The sequence below is a fragment of the Primulina huaijiensis genome, chromosome 6, assembly GCF_012295235.1.
Source record: "Primulina huaijiensis isolate GDHJ02 chromosome 6, ASM1229523v2, whole genome shotgun sequence".
Taxonomy (NCBI): domain Eukaryota; kingdom Viridiplantae; phylum Streptophyta; class Magnoliopsida; order Lamiales; family Gesneriaceae; genus Primulina; species Primulina huaijiensis.
The window spans coordinates 4,275,521-4,296,305 of record NC_133311.1 but is presented as its reverse complement, the minus strand read 5'-3'; the positions used below and the strand labels follow the sequence as shown (position 1 = coordinate 4,296,305).

Below are 20,785 nucleotides of genomic sequence, written 5' to 3'. Positions count from 1 at the left end.
AAATGCTAGCAAAGTTAGGGAAAAAACCGAGCCCCAAAGGAAGAGCACAATCGAGAACAGTAGGAAGCATTCCTTCCATCATAGAGAGAAGGGAGAGCATTCTCTCTCTAAACGTTGCCTTTGCGAAACGATGATTCTTAATTTGCAGAGTACTTGTGTGAATTATTTCATGAATGCAATGTTGTAGTGAATCCACACATTAAGCACGAGTTGCTATGTAGAGCCCAAATTCAGTACACGTATAACTCATGCATTTACTTAATTATTTAATCATTTATTTAAATTTGAGTTGAGTATTAACCATGCATGATTTATTTAAAATGCATTATTTTAAATTATTTATGTTTATGTGATGCACGTTAAAATATTTTTTCGAGTTTCATGTTTCAGGCGATTATTCGAGGCGGGATTGAGGAAAAGAGACTGGTGATGATTTTGGCGATTTTAGCGTGGTATTTTATTTTAAGTGAGGATTGGGGCATTTTAAAAAATTTATTTAGTTTCACCATTTTAAAAGCTTAATTTAATTATTTGGTGATTTAGGAATTTAAAACCTTCATAATTTATCCATGTTGTGTTTTAAATTGTAATTTGGGTTGGGTAGTAAATTCAAGGGGGATTAATATTTCAAGTAGTAGTTTAATTAACATTTTTAATTAGTCAATTAAGCACTAATTTATCCCTAATTAACCCTAACACACGCACGCACCCACTAACACACACACACCATCGGCTAAAACACACAACACACACCTACACATTTTATTTCAGAATTTATTCTTTGTGAGAGAAAACCTAGGGTTCTTCCTCATACAACAGCCGCCCCTATCCATCTGATTTCCCATCAAATTTTCGTTAGCTTTCTTCAAGGATTTTAGCGCCACGTTCGTCTCGGATCAATCCATGCGCCATCTCCGCTTCGGTATCGCTGTATCGTGAGTTTTAATATCAAAAGGCACGTATAATCTGTTTTTCCTGCGTAGATCATGTCATAGTATGAGTTGCGATGTATTTTGTATGAAAATCATGTGAATGTTGTGTAGAAGTTTGAGCAATCATGTTTAGATCACTTTTGAAACCATTTTTGGATCTAAAATCACGTTTTTGCTGTATTTTTAAATACTGCTATTTTTTGGTCGTGATTCTGAGATAACTTTCAACATATGAAACATAGAACTTTTTGATACCTTCGATTTGATATAAAATTCAAAATATTTGGATAAAAATTGAGCGAGTTGTGGTGATTTTTGTAGGACTGCTCAAACTGCGTTTTCCGAAAATTATACTATTGATGTGTTCTTGAAGTTTATTTGTTGCAGGCTTCGTTGGAAACCGTCGGGTGACCACTGCTGTGTTTAGGTATATGGAGCATGAGTTTGAGATGAGTTTTGATGCTTCGTTTCGTGTCAATAGTCGTTGATTGCATTAGAAGTCGTGCGAATCGTTTGTTGTCAAAGTGTCACATTCACGGGTTGTGTTGCGTTATTCGTGGTGTATCCCTGTTTTTGGGCGTTGGGTGAGGTTTGAATCACTGCATTAGAGTCATAAGATGTGTCTCGTCACATCAGTTTGAGTCGTTGGAGCATTACTTTTCAAATTGCATCAAAAATGGGTTATTTTGGTTGCTAGTATGCAGGACTAGCGCCGCAGCGCTCACTAGGGAGCGCCGCAGCGCCCGACCTGCGCAAGTCTAGCGCCAAGGCACTGCCTTTGTGGCGCCGCAGTGTTAGACTTGCGGTCCTCTAGCGCCGCGGAGCTAGAAGCCTAGCGCCTAGCGCCGCAGCGCAGTAAGCCCAGCGCCTAGGCACTTGAGCATGACTTTTAAACCACTATTTTAGGCTCATGTCTTCTATGTTTTGGGAAATGTTCACACATCATTTTAGGATTTGTTTCGGGAGTTGACGTTATGGTTTAGTACAATGATTAAAAGAGGTCAAGTCCCAAGCGATTTAGAACGTCATAAGAAAATTGTCATTTTGGGTGGTGAGCACGATTGTTATGTCTAAGTATGGAAATTAAGCGCTTGAAATCTGGTTAGTATGTGCAGCAGTGTCCCCAAGCGAGATCCAACGAATCCCTCAACTCCAAGTAAGTATGTTCTACGTGCAAAAAAAATACTTTTAATTTTTGAGGTATGGTAAATATCTTGTGACGAAATTATGTATGGGGTTAGAAAGCGGTAAAGCATGACCAGGGACCAACCCACCCCGTTAAAGCATGAACGGGTTTAGATCCGGATTGGAAAGAGTTAAATCATGAACGGGGACCAATCCGTCCGTTAAAGCATGAACGGGGATCTCACGTATGTGGCAGTGGATTTTTCCCTATCAGCCCAGTACTGTGGTTTAGTCTGATAAGGCGATTTATGTTATGGGTCACTTGCTTTGAAACATGCCTCTACGCAAAATGATGAAGTTATGTATGTACAAGTATGCAAGCATGTTTACGAAAAGCTTTCACGTTATGGCACGTCTATGTTATGTATGTATGTTCAAGTTTAATTGCAAGTTCAAGTTTCACGTATGTACGCTCTATTTTGAAATTTGCATGTGGTTTAATTACGTACTACTCGTTACTTCCAGTTTATACGTGTTGAGTCTTTAGACTCACTAGACTTGATCGATGCAGGTGAGGATGATTTTGAGGAGACTAGGGGTGGGGACCAAGGAGCTGGCTTGGACTGAGCGGAAGGCTAATCCCGAGGACCGCCATGTTTTAAGTTTTATGAAATGATCAAAATACTCTGATTTATTTTACTGGTTACGAGATTTTAATTAGATACTTTTGGCAAACTTTATTTTTAGATCTTTTGTTGCAAACACTTTTGAGACGTACAATTTATTTTATCGAATTTTGAAGGTTCACGTCTTGTTTAAGAAAATTTTTAATTTTTCCGCAAATTTTAAATAGTAAAAGTACGGTACATTACATGCTATCTCGTTTAAAATATTTTAGTTACAATGTTACTGTCATACATAACTTTTGGTAAAATCGGTAATAAAGTCAGAGCTATGTGTTCGATTTGTATAGATTGCAAATAGTGTAGTAAAGTTTTTGTGTTTAAAATATTTGAGTTACACAATTACTATCAACTATAATTTTTTGATAAATGAGAATGAGATGATACATAAACATGTATAAAATTGATTTCAATGTCCACAATATTGATGAAAAACTTGAGATATAATTCTTCCCACAATTGAGGTTAAATTGAGCAACAAATGAAAGTGTTACTAATGAAATTATAGTTTTACCAAGCTTGAGAATTTTGACCATATATGCCAAAATACTTGGTAAAAAAATATAAAATTTTACCACAATTCAGAAAACTCAATTATGAACAACATTTGTTTTATGTAGAAGAACTAAATCCGTTGGAAAGATTATCGAACATGGAGTGCAAGATGCAATAAGAACTTGAGTCATTCATGAAGAAAAAATTGCATCAATTATATGTAGAAAATAATATTTTATTTTCTTTTGTCTTCCCAAATTGGTCTATAAATAGGAGTGTATTGTGATTAAGGAAATCATCCTTTGTTTTATGAAAACCTAGAACATGACGCCCTGAACAAAGGAGAGGAGAATGAGAAGATGAGAGGAAAATTAATAATATATTGAACATCAAGTTAAAGTTTAAAAGGAGAAACATACCTCGATGAGACTGCTGCATGTCCGGCAGGCTAGATCAGATAATCCCAATGAATTCAAGAACGCAACATCTGCGTGAGAAGGGAGTTGAAATAACAGTTTCTAGGCTATGTGGGTAGGACCTCGTCCGACAATAAACGATTCTGGGGTATACAAGGGCTGTATCTCCGGCCCAAAGGATTTTCATCATCTGATCTGGACATCTCTTGAGAAGAGGTCGATGTGTCAGATGGACAATAAACTCAAATAGAAATATGACATTTATGAGTCTAGTGCCTGTTAATAAAAACAATGAGTCAGATGAGAATGTTATCAAAGAGCAGAATAAGTAAAAATAAAATAAGGTAGTGTAAGAAAAAAAGAATATCTACCAGCTTCCCATTTCAGTTTAATTTTTTCAGGACTTAACCCAGCATAACACATGAGATCTTCAGATAAAAGTTTGAGAATATTAAAACATCGGTCCCCTATTACACTCAATATGCGTAGGTATTCTTTATCCTTCTTGAAAGCCTTGGGAAGGGTAGGCTTGGTGAAAGTGAGATACCACTCTGTGGTACAAGTCCATTATTTGGAAAGTTGGATAAAAAAGAAGTATTTTTTCCAATCTTTTATGTGACTAGGAGCCTCATCTAAAAGCTTACGGCTCGATCAAGAGGTTATGTAGAAGGTCCCTTCCTTTGATTTGGCCAAGACCAAAAAGTAGGAGAAAATAGTGTAATCTAGAGGAAGGTCAAGAGCCCGTAATAATATAATGAAGCTATATATCAAACGGAAGGCATTGAGGGTGAGTTGACCTAGGTGCACTTGGTAATAACTGATCAACTCTTGAAATAACTCAGATAGAGGAAAGCGGAGACCAACATCTAATTGATGTTGGAAGAAAGGTATAGCAACCCTTGGGAGCTAGATATGGTCGGTCTTCAGAGGTTGGAATGATGATTTTGTGGAAAGAGGGAATGTGCCATGAAGCCCAAAGGTCTGACTCACTAGTAGGAGAAATGTGGGATGATAGGTGGTTATACCATAGTGTATCAGCATTGGCTATGTTCATCTGTTGATTCACGTGACGGATTTTCTTATCAGGACAACTATGACTTACGATCTCCTCCTCTTGGGAGTCAGGAGAAAATTCGGTATCTTCAAAGGAAGTCCTAGTCTCATCAAACTCACTAGATCTCTCGGAATCACTCGAAGAATTGAAATCAGAATCAGAGGAATACATGGATTTTAAGGGTAACTAAGCAAGTAGGGGAGAAAACCTACCCGGAAAGAGTGTAGAAAAATACTTGAGGTAGACAACTAGGGGAACGAGTGAGTGAACCGTTGGAGTTGGACAAAAGGTTGGCCCGAGAAGAAAGCAACTTGTATAACCGATGTTGGTAAATTGTCGAACAAAAACGAGAGTCAAAGGCGAGGGACTAGCGAAGAAAGGGCCGTGGCGAAGGTGATAGGGTGAGGCTGCACGAGGGAGGAGGGGGGCGAGAGGCATGGACGAGGCGGCTAGGGCCAGCGAGGGGTGAGGGGAGATTGTGGCGAGGCTACACGAGGAATGAGGCGGGCGAGAGGCTTGGGCGAGGCGACTAGGACAAGGGCAAGAGGTGAGGCGGGTGAGCAATGGCGAGAGGAGAGGGGAGATTGTGGCGAGAGGCAAGGCTGCTAGGGCGAGTGCGAGAGGCGAGGCAAGGCGGGCGAGTTGTGGCGAGGAAGCGAGGGCGAGGGCGAGGCGTGTGAGAGGTCAAGGCTGCGAGAGGCGAGGACGAGTCATGTGGAGAGGGAGGCAAGGCGCGACGGGTGAGAGAGAGGCGAGAGCGAGTCGAGGGGGCGGTGGTGGCTAAGTGAGGCGATCCGATAAACAGGTGGAAGGTGGGGAGTTGGAGCGAGGCGTGGGTGCGGGCGTGAGGGTGCATTGTTGAGCAAGAAGGGCAAAACAAAGATGCTGGGCGTAGGTGTGGACGAAGGCGAGGGCAAGGGCGAGGATGAGCACTTTAGGAGGAGATGCAAATGGGAGAAGCTATTGAGGGAAGGAAAGAGAATATTGTGTGAGAGAGGAGAATGAAGTGAGAAGGGGACATCTATTTATAGGAGAACTCAAAACAAAAAAAAATGAAATGAAGGATGATGGATGTCTTGTCTAGGGATATGAGAAGGTGATTCAACTTATAACATTTTTTCATCTTGTTCTAAAGTTTTTGGAGACTAATGGACAACTAGAGAAGAATGCACGACTCGCATATTATAAGCCAAGGTCAGCACAATTAATTGAACTTCGAACCTGCGACTCAGTTCGACTTGAGAGGGAGAGACTGGTGATGCCCCATGAATGGGCCCGTCAAAATCAGGCACAAGCCAGACTTTTGACCCCCAGCCCAATCCTCACCGAAGTAGGTGGCCTACAATGGATCCCATGCACTCTTCTATAAACACCATGTTTGAGAGTCTAATTTAGGCATTCACTATATTGATTCTTAGCAGCGTCTTTAGCTGCTCTCTCATTTTTATTCTCATTACCTGACTTGAGCGTCGGAGGGGCTATACCGGGACACCCCCGGCCCGTCTCCTTTGTGATTTCTGGCCCAGAGCATGTCCGAGGTCTAAATTCGGGCTAGTCTCATTGACAATACACTTCTTATTTTATTTCATATATTTACCAAAAATTATATCTGACATAAAATATAAGATACAATTTTCATAAATAATAAATACATAAAAAATAATCAATTTTTTTAATAAAACTAGTTCTCAAATTAGAAAACCTTTACATCAACTGTTTTCAAATATAATCAATTATAATAATATGAAAACTTCTATTTTTACAAATTTTAAGATGCTATATCAATTTATATTATTATATATTCTAACAACCGATTGAATTAATATTATTACTTTTTAATTATATTTTACTCTATTCAAAAGTATAGTAATACTATATTAATTAAGACCTTGAGATCATAATATTATGTTTTTATAATTTCTTATTCATTAATTATATTGTGAATTCATAGTTTTTATTTCACGTGTATACTATATAATTTACATAGTCTTGATTTGGGTTACCACTTAAATCAAATTATTCAAATTTTGTTCGGTTAAAAAAATACTAACAATCTTGATTTTAATGATAACGAACTTGTTATTGTGTTGTTAACAAATTGCATTAAGTGTGCAGTTGGTAATAAGCAGTTGAAAATAATTTAAGCACAATTTAGTTTTTGGCGAGTTAAAGTTTTTCAATGATATATCATAACTTGGTGATGCAAATTACCAAAAACCAACACACTAGAAGAGAAAACTCAATTATCTACAAGTCATATTTTAGCCGGATCAACTAGTTCGGTTGTTTGGCAAAATAGTGGTTTCAAGTTCAAGCTGGATGACACAGATACAGCTGTCGGTTAGACATGAACAATTATGCTATTTTGGTCATATCTCTTAGTTCGATTATGTAAGTGGATTCATTCAATATGTGTTATGAAATTAACACAATGATCTACAAATCATCTTCCAAATTCGACGCCCATATTAGATTTTAAGATGGTGAAAAACCACAATGAATTTGCTAGCTTTGGATTGAATGAAGAACAAGTAACATATTATAGGTATTTTGAGTATATATCTTTCATAAAAACTCAAATTTTAGTGATTTTTTATTTTTTGGAAATATTAAAGAAAAAATTATAACTTTCATGTTCATCACTTTGTCTAGAAATCGACATATCAAAATTTATAATCAAGAGAAAATAGCAGCTAGACTTAGACCAACTTTAGCTGCAGTCAGATCAGACCAAATTCAGCCGCAGCTAGACTTGGACCAACTCCAGCCACAGCTGGACTAGACCAACTCTAGTCTCTCCAGCATAAAATCATCCGCTATTAAAAAAGATGGCCATCAACTCAAATATGTCGTTTAAATTTCATAAACCAGACATAGTTTTTCCAAACAGTTATGTTCTTGTTTCAAAATTGTTGGAGGACGTAAGTATAATACTTTGAAGATCAAGCAACAAGATTTGATAGTGTAATACCCGGTCATTCTTACAAATGATTTAATCGTTAAATTGTTTGATTATTCACACGATTATAATAATGAGTATGTTAATGATGCCTTGTTGATTATGTTGTTGACTTAGTGCTATGTAAGAGTGTCAATCGGGTCGGGTGGGTCAGGTTTCGGGTCAACCCGCGAAAATTTTTTATTTTTTTCCCAACCCGAACCCAACCCGAACCCGAAGCAACCCGAAAACCCCCAACCCGAACACGAATCTGTCTAACCCGACTCAACCCGTCTAACCCGCCTAACCCGAATTTTTTTTAAAAAAATTAATGAAAAAAATTCGAAAAAATAAAAAAAATAGTAATTTTTTAATTTAAACACATAATAACAAAATTTTCGATTTAAATTTGAAAGTTTAATGGTGGAAAATTAAAAGTATATTTACTAAATTAAATAAAAAATTGTTAAAAAAATAAAAAAAATACAAATAAATATTAAATGATGAAAATTTATCATATAAATATACAATAAATTTTGTTCAAACATACAATATATAAAAATATAGGTAACATTTTCAAAAAAAAAGTTCTCGGGTCAACCCGCGACCCAACCCGAAACCCGTCTAACATAGTACTAACCCGAACCGAACCCGAACCCGAAACACCCCAACCCGAACTTGATTTTTTTCGTGTTGGGTCGTGTCGGGTTGACGGGTCGTGTCGCATTTTGACACCCCTAGTGCTATGACATGTTGATTGCCTAAGTCATGTTGGATTTTATAGTTGGATTGTGTTGATGTGATGGTATGAATGAGGATGGAAAAATATTAATGATAAGCAATGCGTTTACAAGTTCCTAAAATGGGGATGGAAAGAATTTAGGCATGGAGTGCATGAAATAATATAAAATGTTGCGACAACAGTTACAGTTTCTAGAATAATAGCTTGGGTAATAGTCCAAATGAGATGAAACCACTTTAATTAGAAATTCATTGTATAAAACAATAACTTTTATGTTTTGCACCTTTTTATAAAAAGGACTCAAAGTGCCCTAAGTGTTGGATTTTTTATTGCACTGACACATTTTGGTATAATGAACATACCTTTGTCGTCCCATATTGAAATTGAGTAAGGTTAAAGCAAAATGAATCCAAGACATAGCTATATAACTTTCATGTTTACCACTTTTGCTAATTTCGAAAGAAAAATAATGTTTTGGATAGAACAAGACGCACCCATGTGCTGAATAACAACCACCCTCACGCCCCAAGGCCTGTGGAATATTCTCGGACAGAACTTGGCTCGGTTGAGATTCGTGTTCCTTATTTAGATGTTCCATATCTTAGAATATCTTTATTTCCTATATTTCTTGATTCCAATTCTTTAGTCGCAAGCTTAGCTGCTGATTGTTTGTTTTCCTATATTGGATGTATTGATGGTTGTATATATTACATACATTATAATCAATGGAAGTTATCTTTCTGGTTCATCGTCCCCATGAATATTTTTCCTCACGCTCGCCCTAGAGGTAGAAAACGACCGATCTTGCATCCCACAACCTAGAAACACTGCTTTCCAGCTTTAAAACATGGATTTCTGAATCTATACTTCATTTTAACACTTCAAACTCGAAAATTGAGAGCCAAGAACAAGGGTTTCCAAAATATTCCTCCAAAATCATTCTGCAACATCCAAGTATTTATCAAATCGAAGATATATTCAAGTTCTACATAGAAATCCTTCCCTAGGTGATACCCTGGGAAGGTCCGGGGGTCATGGATAGTGCCCGGGTCAAGGAAGGTGATTATTCATGAGACGTAGTAAAGCCGGTATGGGGGAATAGGTCGGCAAGGAAGCCCGGTCCCTGGAGGANATGTGAACCCACGGCTAGTTGTATCAATGAACCATTGAGGGTCACACAAGTGCTAACTTTTTAGATCCCGTTGAGAAGTAAAATAGTTCAATGTGTTGAACGACTTATAAAGGAGTTTATAAGTGTAAAGAAAAATAGAAGTATGAATTCTATAAGGAGAATGTAACTTTTAATTTGAGGAAGTGTTCCTAAAATAAAAGTTGACCAAATAAGTAATGTATTTGAAATTGTGATTTTCATAATCATTATTATGGACTAAATTAAATTAATTCAAGTGTTGAATTAATTAAATACTAGTGGGCCTAGTAGAGTCCAAATAATTAAATTAATTCAATTGTTGAATTAATTAAATAATATTGGGTTTTATAGAGCCCAATATGAAATAATTATTTAACTAGTGGGCTTGAGTAAAATCAAGTAAAGTTTAAATAGTCTCAAATGTGTTTGAGATATTTAAAATAAAAGTCCATGGGCTTTGTAAATGTTACATGCCCAAATAATATAATATGCATGGGGAGGTGAAGAGTTGGGAGACAACCTTTTTAAATTAACAAGGCATGTGTCTTCCATGCTCACTTTAACTTTTTGATACACCAAGAAAAATGATTTTCTTCTCCTCTCATCATGCAATGGCCGAAACTTTGCATCTTATTCTCCCAATTTTGTTCTTCAATTGTTGAGGAATTCCTACATCTCTCAATGAAAAATACTCTAATTTTTCTAGTGCAAAATTAGAGTGGTTCTACTTTATTAGTGGTGGACCTAATTTGAAGGAAAGAAGGAAGCTTGTAGATCAACTCATCCCTTCAAGAGCTTAGTTATTTGACAACTAAGTTGGAGCCAACATCAATCTTTTAAGATTGATAGGTAATATCTTTAAAACACCATATGTATGACATATTTTGTGTATATTTGCTACACACTTTGTTAGGTGCCAGTTTTTGTTCTTGTTAAAAACAATTTTTGAAACTTCCGTTGCGCATCCGGCACCGTAAACGATCCCCTTTCAGTAAATAGGTATAAAGTTCCTTTCATGATTTTTGACGCTTATAGCATTGTTCCTCATTGTTCATATAGTTATATATGGTACAAGTCTCATTTGACTAACAAGATTTTATTGCATCCTATATGAAGGCATCAATATATGAATAATTATGTATGAGTAATCTTGAATTTGGGCCAAATGATGTTTTATGAATGTGTATTTTTGTACTATGCTAAATATGGAAGTTATATGGCATAAGTAAAATGATTACGGTGGTAGTTCTACCATGTTTACTACGTTGGCAGTTGTGTCGTAATGACTGTGAATGCCATATAAAGTGAATATTGTTATAGTCATTGATTTTATATGTTTTAAACGATGTTGCATGATAAGTAGAATGTAGAGCCTCCAGCGGAGACTTGCAGAGTGTCTTACCTCACAAGAACCTGAAGATAACTAAATGGCTTCCGCTTAATATGATACTTACGAATACATGTTTGAAGGTGAGACTGTGTAGGTAAGAATGTATTTTTTTGGAATTTTGTCAACTTCTTGTCTCAAATTTTGGATATGTCAGAAATACGGGAAAATGCTGGCCAAAATTTTATAACCAAAATACAAGTGTTGGAGGTTAAGCTTTCCCTATTAATCTTTGTGTCAATATGTGAATCATATATGGTAAACTTCTTTCAAATGATTTCATTAAGCCCAATGGAATATATAATACAATTGAATGTATGAACAAGCCTCACCGATGAAGATTGTTGCAAAATATTTCACGAATTGGTGATTTTAAATGTGTTTGAAGTGAGACTATGTATGTATTTTGATGGAATTTTATCAACTTGCTAGCTGGGATTTTGGTTATGTCCGTAAGTGCTGCCGAAAATTTTATAACCAAAATACAAATTTTTTAGGTTTAACATTCTCTTATTAATCCTTGTGTTAATATGTGAACCGTATATGGTAAACTACTTTCAATTGATGACATTATGCTCAATGAAATATATATTATAATTGAGTTTATGAACAAGCGTCACATATAAAGATTCAAATCACGTACAACTTAATTGAAGAAAACTAGTTAAAATGAGAGAAAATTCAAATTGTGAGGATACATTTGAAAGATAAATATATTGTAAAACATTAAATCCTCACCCACAAATCCTCATTCAAAAGAGAGTTGAGCTTCAATGAATAGTTGAGTGATAGTCTTTATACAAAAACGTAAAAGATTGTGTTTGTAGTCTTGGAATAAGAGACGTTAACATTTTGCGGATTGTGAGGTTGCGGTCTATAATTGAGAATGTGTTAGGAGTTTCGATTAGAAAAGAGATAAGTACTAAGTCGAAATGAGTTTATACAATGTTTTTTTATAAATCAAAGTCTGCTAAAAGATCATTCCTTAGTCGAAGAAAAAGTGACATATGAATTGTTGATCTCCGAACATTTCTAAACAAATTTGGGCATATTTACTTTATTGCATTTATTTAGTGTTGTTGTTTTGAGATACATTGTTGAAGCATTTTATTTGTTATTTCAAGTACCAAAATATTGCATACAAATTGTTTGATGAAATGCTTCAATCAAAATATTTTTATTGATTTAACTTGCATATCTTTTAAATATTTTTGCAAAATGTATAATCGATTTTTAGATGGATTATTTTAAGTGTCTTTTGCTTGATTTAAAAACCAATATCAATTTAATTTCTCGGTGTTCAATATTTTCAAAGACGAGCTATTGTAACTCAAGATTTCCAAGAAATTTCAAAAAAAAATATCCACCCCTATAAACTCTATTTCGATTCCAACAAATTTATTTTAAGCTAATAAAATCATGTTAATGTTATCAGTAAGTAAGATAGTTTTTCTTCCTAAAAAAAAGTAATCTAAATCAAGACATGAATAAAAAATATTTTCTTCTAGCACTTTATTTGTTTTCTTGTTTATGAATGAAATAAAAATAAATAAATTTTTTCAAAATAAAAATCAAGATATTAGGATAACAAAATCCAGTTATACGTACAATTTTATTTAATATTTGATTATAATTTGATTTAATCAAAGTTTCAATACAATTCCTAATTCCTAGGAAACTCGATATATAAATAAAAATATATTAAAATTTTATATTAAATTGATTACATGTATAATTAAAATTCAAAGCTTTTAATATCACACTTCTAATAGTTATAGTTAACACGGGAAAAAATAATTTTGGAGAGTCAATCAAAATTTTGTATGTAAAGAAAGTAATATTTAAAGGTATTTTTGTCAAATAATAGTACAAAAATATAAAAAGGAGTGTAAATAGCACATATGTTTAAAAATATTTGTATTCGTGAAATTTAAAATTTAAAAGACGTATGAAATTTGAAAACTCTCCAAATTTTAGCAACTAGCCTCATTTCTCATCGGTCACCAATCCCATATTGTATTCGTCAGAGAGAACTTAACAGTGGCCTCAAACAAAATTAACCAAATTCAAATTCTTAAAAATAAAATTAAGTACCAACAACATTCGTCAACCCTAGCCACAAGTTCACAACACAAAGTACATAGTCTATATATAGATAGTGACTTTATTAGGGAGTCGAGATTAAACTTGAGATAATTTAAACAAAGGTAACAACACTTCACAGTTAAACTTGCCATCATCTGTAGAAATGTGGCTTGAATTTTTCACCATTTAAAGGTCGACGCAGAGGTAGTTGATGATGGATCCAGCATGTCTTTTGGTACGTTCACTAACCTTCCATTTCTCGACCAACACCTTTTTCATCCTCGTACAGCTTGTAATCAGTGTGGCTATGCCAGTTTCTGTGATTCCCGGGCAGTAAACCAATTGACACGATTCCAGTAGCATGCAACTCCGAGCAAGATAGCTGAGGCCTATGTTTGTTATTTCTCGACAATGCGATATCACTATGTCCTTTAGAAAGGGGCAGCCATCGCCTAAGTCAATCAAGGCCCTGTCGCTCACTTTCTGTAAGACATAGCAAGCAGAAGCTAAGTATGGATTGACAAAATGGACACAAATATACATGATTGCATGGCATTGTTATATATATAGTGATAAATAGATTTCTAAATGCTGTGTATATAGATGTGCCTGCAGGGATAGATAAAAATATAACATTGATCAAGGATTTTTTTTAACAAAGTCATTTATCAAACTCACTGTCAAAAGGAGGTCAAAAACTTAAAATTTCTTGTGCCTGCATGCTAGGCCTATTCATATGTTACTGAATGAAATTGCAGCAATGTGGAAACATTTTCTCAGTCTAATTACTAGCAACAATTTCAACATTTCCATGTGCGACCTTACACCTTGCAAAGCACATAGAATCATCACATATTCAGATAACCAATCATTTAATTCTTTATCCTAAAATCCTCTGAAGGACAGACCGATGCTTTGACAATTTCAATCATCAACAAGCAGTGATCTGTACTGTTTCTACGAAGCCATTAGTAGAATGATATAGAAGCAGGAACTAGTTTTTAATCACATAGCACACAGTTTCTTACAGTTCAGACAAACATTCATTATCATGTTTGATCATGCATGTACATTCTCATTGAGAATACCTTCCGTTCCACAGCAACAGCAAAATAAACAGATGTGTAAATGCAGGATATCAGAGTTAAGCCACCCACCTGAAGAACGCTTATATCCAGATAGCTGAGTTGAGGGCAACCTCTAGAAATGGCCATTATTCCAGCATCCCCAATTTGGTTGCAACCACTGACGTTTAAATGTTGCAATGAGGGGCAACCTTCACCAATTGAAATCAGCGCCTCATTGCCTATGCTGGTAATCACGAACCAAAAAAATTGTTTAGGTACAAAATATAACTATATATCAGAGGATAAAGAATACCTGCAAGAACAATAATTCAGAAAGAAAGTTGAAATGCTAATTTTAAAGTGAAAATGGCAATGATGAAGCTGATTTGACGTTACTGCCAGAATAACTTTAAACAAAAGCGGAAATGCTCCAAACAATAAAAAAGCGTGTTTCTCAACCATCGCCTTTCTGAATGCATCGGAGTATGAAATATATATAAAAGAGATGAAGATAATAACCTAAAATGGAATAAATTAACGTAGAAAAGTTAAAATGCATTCAAATGTTTTTATTTGTGTGTTCCATGATTTAAAGAAAAGCAGAAAGAGGGAAAATTTCCAACCTATCACAGAAGCGTATACTGAGATCTGAAAGGAATTTGCAGTTCTGACCAATAGCAGTAATCCCTTTGTTCCCCACCTATTAATGTGCGTGTGAGGGTATAAAGATTAGCAGAAATATTCAAGTTTTTGACAAATAAGGCACAACCATGCAGGAGTGATTTGATTTAAAACTAAAGAAGACATTTACTGCAACTCATTAAAAAGAAATAACTAAAGAAAGGAAAAAGGTATGATACATATCTAATATTTGGCAAATGAAAGGACTGAAGAAACTCGAACAATTTAGACTGTCGTTAAAATATGAACTTTTGCACATACTCTTATATATGTATATATACTAGCATATATATCTATGTATAAAATTTCTTATTACAGAACTAAGATTCATACACCGTGCATTGCAGCAGAAGGGTCAACAAAAATGAAATTTTGCAACTGTATTTAGAATAAAAAATCTGGCAAATGGTTGAGATAAAGTAGGTCAATCAATATGAGCAACTCCATAGTGTAAGTAGCATATCCAAAATTAAACCACCTGCATTGGCATATAATACCCTTAAAAATTAATCACTGTTTCCAGATCGGAAGGTCAATAATTGTGGCAGAGTGACTACTAAAGATAACTTCACGTAATAAATCACCTGAAAATGTGTATCTAAAAACTAATTAGTAAATAAGAGAGCTGGAGGAAGCTTGCCCAGGTCATTGGCATCATTCAGTACATGTACTCTGTCCCGCTTTACAACAAAAATTTACAAAACTCAAGTAGAACTATAAATTAGTCATTAATCATCTAGAACAAAGAAAAACGAAGTTTATGCAAACATCGAGGAACTTTACAATTAAAAGATAGTTACTGATGCAATTCATACGAAATCACTTAAGAGTACTAAAAAATTCTGAATCTGGTGCACCAGAAATGTGGGGACAAAGTACCTCGTAACATCGGCGAATATGAAGCTTTCTTAAGTTGCTACATCCTCTAGCTATGCAACATATGGCAAAATCCCCAATATTGGAGCAATCCACCAAGTGAAGAGCTTGTAGGAACTTGCATCCATTACCAATTTCACTTAAAGCATCATTGTCTATCCTCTGACAGTACAGCAAGGATAATTCAGAAAGACCACTGCAGTTAATTGTCCAATAGGGAAAAAAATCAAATTAATATAGATCAACGGGTAGCCAAAGCAGCATGCCAAGATAAAAAGATGTTCCAGCCAGGTGATACACAAATGGTCACGGTTCTAGTAGCAGCAAATGCAAGTCTCCCGGCACAAAGACAAGCAAAGATAAGGAGATGGTTAATGGGATGAATGATAATCCATATACTATGACAAAACAAATAGAAAAAAAAATTGCATAAAAGAGTAAACATAGTTCAGATGTATCGATGAGGCAACAAGTATGAGATGAGAGGAAAAAAAATTTGCCTGCAAAATTTTCCAATAGACTTCAATCCGCTTGTTCCGATATTGTGACAGCCATTAACTTCAACATGCACAAGTTTTTGGCAACCAATGGCGACAAAATGCATACCCTCGTTGCTTAAAAAGTAGCAGTCGCTCAATGTAAGATTTTTCAGTCTACTACACCCTTTCCCTATGGCATACAGGCTCCTGCACAAATATCCAATAAAGACTGCCAGTCAGCTAGAAATAAACAGTCATCCTGGTTTACTCTGTAAATTCTCCCTACCCCGGAACCTAGAAGAGACAAAAAAAAGCAGAAATAGACGGAAGAATACATAGCATTGCTTTCAGATTAATGTAGGTTTTCGATTAAGAACCACATAATGCGTTTAACTTAAACTCTAGTATATGGATACATTTAATAAACACCAATGGAAAGAATAGAATGACCACACATCCATGAAAGAAAAAAAGTGATGAATAAAATACAATGCTTGTAACATAGAGTTGAAGATTAACTGATCCAACCCCTGTAAACTTATTTGAAGGGACATGCGTAACCACTTTCAGGTAATCAGGTCACCAATCTCCTTTTCCATATAAAAACAAATTATTAAAAGGTGAGCTGCATGACCACAATTGTATATGCATTTGAATATTTCTGCATGTTTATGTAATATCAAAGTGACGATAATAACAATAGGATTTGTGTTAATAACCATTACAACACCACCTAATGAGAAAGAACAAAGAGAAAACAGAAAAAAGTGACCTGTCAGTGAATTTGTGGAAGCTGTATAGGGCCAATAACTCCAACGATAAACAGAAAGAACCAACAGCTTGTAAAGCCTCATCCGTTAGATTTATACACTGTAGTTTCAGAACTTTCAACATAGGGCATCCTTTGGCCACAGCAAGCAAGCCTTTGTCATGGATGGTTTCTGAGTCTAGTGACAGAGTTTCAAGAGATTTGCAATGAGAACCCACCACTTCTAATGAGACATCAGTAATATTTGCACAAGCAGCGACTCCAAGTGATTTCAAAGTCCTCCCACTACCAAGGGCCAACACAACGAGTCCCTTGTCAGTCAAGCCTTCACAAAACCGCAAATTTAAATCATTAAGCCCACTACAGCATGCTCCCACCGCAGCCAAACCTTCATCTCCGATGTAGCAGCCCTTGAAGACATACAACAAAAGTTCAGTCAGTCATGGCGCATATTCAACTTGTAATCACAGATTAGTAAATATAGACTTCAACACATCAACTGGTTAAGTGTTTAAAACACACGCTACTGACAAGACTGTTGTTATTCATTCATATGAGATAAGAAGGGCACAAAGTATAGCCGGAATGAAAGACCTTTCCCCTGTCATGGAAGGAAAAATATATCTTCTTTTGTTTGGTGCACAGAAAAAATCCTTGAAAATAAAAGGGATTCAGGCTTTTCAGAAATAACATCATTGCAGCGTTAATAAATGTCACTTGAAGAGAAGTAAGCATTTCAATACACCTCCCTCTCAAAATTCCTTTCCACCAGACGAGGTTTCTGTAGTATTTAATTCTGAATTCCGTTTCACACCATCCACAATGCTTAACAACCGAGGCAGAATGGGAGGGTGATTTCAGATCTTGATACCAGAAAAAATAGTGTTTTGGACTGATCAAGATAACACTACCAAACATGTTGATCCAAACCAGGGTATATCTGTCGCAAAGTGTTATTCGGACAAAAAAACAAATAATGTAACATTTTTGACAATCACCTGTAAATCCAAAGATTTAAGAGTTTTACATTTCTCGGCAAAAGATCTTAGCCCCAAATCTGTTACATCCGAGCACCAAATAAGGCTCAATTTTTCTAGTTTTGCAAAGCGACCACCAACAGTTTCCAACCCAGAGTCTGACAAACAGCTAGTTCCTGTCTTGCTATCACACGCATTTTTATTAGACCCACGGCCAAACCTGGTCGTAGTAGAAGAGCCAATGCCACGTCGTCTTTTCCCCTGCTCCACAATAAGAAAACAATGACATCCTAAAGATGATTCCAGAGGACTGAAACAAAGCAGTTAAAGGGGATATGGTTGTAGTTTAAACTCAAATTTTAAAAATCACTCAAGAAGAACAAAGTTCGGCATGATTTTGTATAAGCAAAGTAACTGAAAGGAATTTTAGATTCACGAACCTTCAACAAATTCTAAACGTAAATAATCAGCATCGTGACAACTCTAGAATTTTACATCAGAATTTCACTCATTAAACATCATGCTCAACGCACATGATTCCAACCACTTCAAACAATCCATCACAAATTTCTCCGAAAGCAAGAAAATCACCAACAGTTCATAATACAGATGCTCATAGATATCAATTCAACTTCAAAATCAGAATAAAAAACCACGAGGAAACAACTCAAGGTGCGTTAATTTAAGCAATTTTTGAGAGTTTGCAAACAAGCAACACTAATTGATGCCATCAATCACATGCTATCATCGCAAATTTGATGAATCACGATGAATTATGCTTGGATGGTAAATCTGATCAGAGATGAGATTTTGGAGTGATTGAACGAATTTCTAACAAAATAAATCAGTAAAATGGGGGAAAACTAAAAAATCTTTCTCAGATCTGCTAATAAATAAAATTTCCAAACACAAAAATAAAGTATTATCTCAATCAGACATTCAGAATTTATAACCCATTAAAATAAAAAAAATAACGAAGATTTCCCAAGGATGAGTTATCGTTTAAGCGAAAGATTTGATTGCAGGTTATTCAGAAAGATAGATCTCAGATCTACAAAATATATCCAATTTTTGCCAAAGAACAAGAAGGTTTTTGTTAAGGAAATTCCTTTGGCACAAGTCAAGACTTACGAACACGGTAGCAAGGAAAATGTAAAAACCACATTGAGAATTCACACTTCCGCCAGTACACTTACCAATTTGGTGGAGCTGGAACTAGAAGTCTCATTGATATACACACTTTGGATATTCACAAAACGATCGGCAAACAGCCTGATCGTGGTGTCAGTCTTGCCAGATCTACCAAACTGGACAGTGTTGCGGCTCAGCCCCTCAAGATATAACCAGCGTTTGCAAACGAGAGAACAAGCATCACGGCTATATATTGAATCTAAATGTCGGAAAATTTCTATTAGTTCATCATCTGCTAATGTAGAATTTATCTGATCTTCCATCAGACTCTTTGTTTGATTGAAAATGTATGTCAGATTTAATTTATAGAGGTAATACTTAGCTCGTACGTTAAAGTGAAAAAGCGTTCTTCCCCACCAACTCAGCAATAGTAATGATGATAGTCAACTAATTTTGGATTTTGTTCTCGAAAAGCGGAAATATTTTTAAAATAACACATTTTCCGATAGCGAAAAAAGCACGCAGCATTTAATTCTATAAAGCAGCACATAGATGCCGTTTTCTCTCTCCAGTTCACTGATAATCTGTTGAAAGAAATAATGGTTCCAATCTCATGGCTGACTGAATTGCCGTGACAATATGGAATAGCAAATAGGTGCTATAAACAAAGAATTAAAAAATTCTGAGAATATTTCATGAGTGGCATTGAACAAGGGGATTTAGTAACAATATATATGACAAAAAAGATGTGAAAAGATCTGCACTAAAAATGTTTCTACATCCAAAAACGCTGGCACATTCGTTAACAAAGTTGAGCCCTGCTTGTTTAACGTGTTCCAATATTTGACTAGCCCCAGCATGGAAATAAAACATCTTAAAGAAGTGGAAACCAGAGTACTCTTTATTTAAACAGATATGGCTTCCAAGACAACAGCATTTTCCCCTCTCAGAAATCGATACATTTACGAATTAGCACCACAAAGATCACAACATCAAATATTCTATTAGATCCTTTCCAAGCACCAAAACAAATATTCCATAGAGACGATAAAAAAAAACTTCGAGTATTCTCACCATGTGCAATCAATAACTTGAGCAACAGAACCTCATCAGTTATTTGAGCAAATTCAAAACTCAAAACTTTGTACAAACTTCAAGTCGTGTTTACCCAATAACATTCAAGCATGATTGAATCTAAACTAATTAACTATCAAATAGTTCAAAAAGAATCATAACGTGACACTCTTACACATTGAACAGGCAATGACATGGAGCGGCGTTCGTCGATATACACACTTCTCAGATTGACAAATACGCTGCTCAACAACCTGATGTACGACTCAGGCGTGGAGGAGCTGATAGAGATTGCAAAGCGGCTAAGCCGCTCCAGGCTGAGCCACCGCTTGCAAACCAGAGAACAGGCATCGCGGCTCGACTTCGACTCCAAGTGACCGAAGATTTCCTGTATCAATTCGTCCGGTAGAACAACATTTATCAGATCAATTTTCATCATCTCCTAGGGCACGAACACATGTAAAACACACAGAATCCTAGAAAGAATTCCTGGCGTGCTTATCACAAACATTTGCAAATCCACAGCTTTGGATTAACCTTCCATTCAAGGAAACAGAACACACACACACGTACGTATTCTGTTTGTATAAGTTCGAATAACGAATATAAGACATTGGGAAAATTTAGGGAAAAGGACGTGCGATATCAAATATTTAAAAAAAAAATCTATAAGTCAATTTATTTAAATGTTTATGTGTTTTAAGTATAAATATATTATTAAATT

The 20,785-nt window shown here is 35.6% G+C and overlaps 1 protein-coding gene across 3 annotated transcripts; it reads right to left on the bottom strand.

Annotated features, from left to right (window-relative positions):
• Nucleotides 1-12,978: 12,978 nt before the first annotated feature.
• On the bottom strand, nucleotides 12,979-20,648 carry LOC140979006 (uncharacterized). Of its 3 annotated transcripts, XM_073444354.1 has the most exons (9): nucleotides 20,237-20,362; nucleotides 19,053-19,246; nucleotides 17,878-18,117; nucleotides 16,883-17,289; nucleotides 16,132-16,317; nucleotides 15,635-15,827; nucleotides 14,698-14,774; nucleotides 14,165-14,318; nucleotides 12,979-13,490 (listed from the first exon to the last, which is right to left on the bottom strand). In XM_073444354.1, exons 1-9 carry the CDS (start codon nucleotides 20,238-20,240, stop codon nucleotides 13,194-13,196), a joined length of 1,752 nt encoding a protein of 583 aa, XP_073300455.1. In that variant the 5' UTR covers nucleotides 20,241-20,362; the 3' UTR covers nucleotides 12,979-13,193. The 3 variants fall into 3 exon arrangements, with proteins under 3 accessions (XP_073300455.1, XP_073300453.1, XP_073300454.1); XM_073444352.1 differs by lacking the exon at nucleotides 19,053-19,246 and having other exon boundaries at nucleotides 20,237-20,648; XM_073444353.1 differs by lacking the exon at nucleotides 20,237-20,362 and having other exon boundaries at nucleotides 19,053-20,215.
• Between the last annotated feature and the right edge of the window lie 137 nt (nucleotides 20,649-20,785).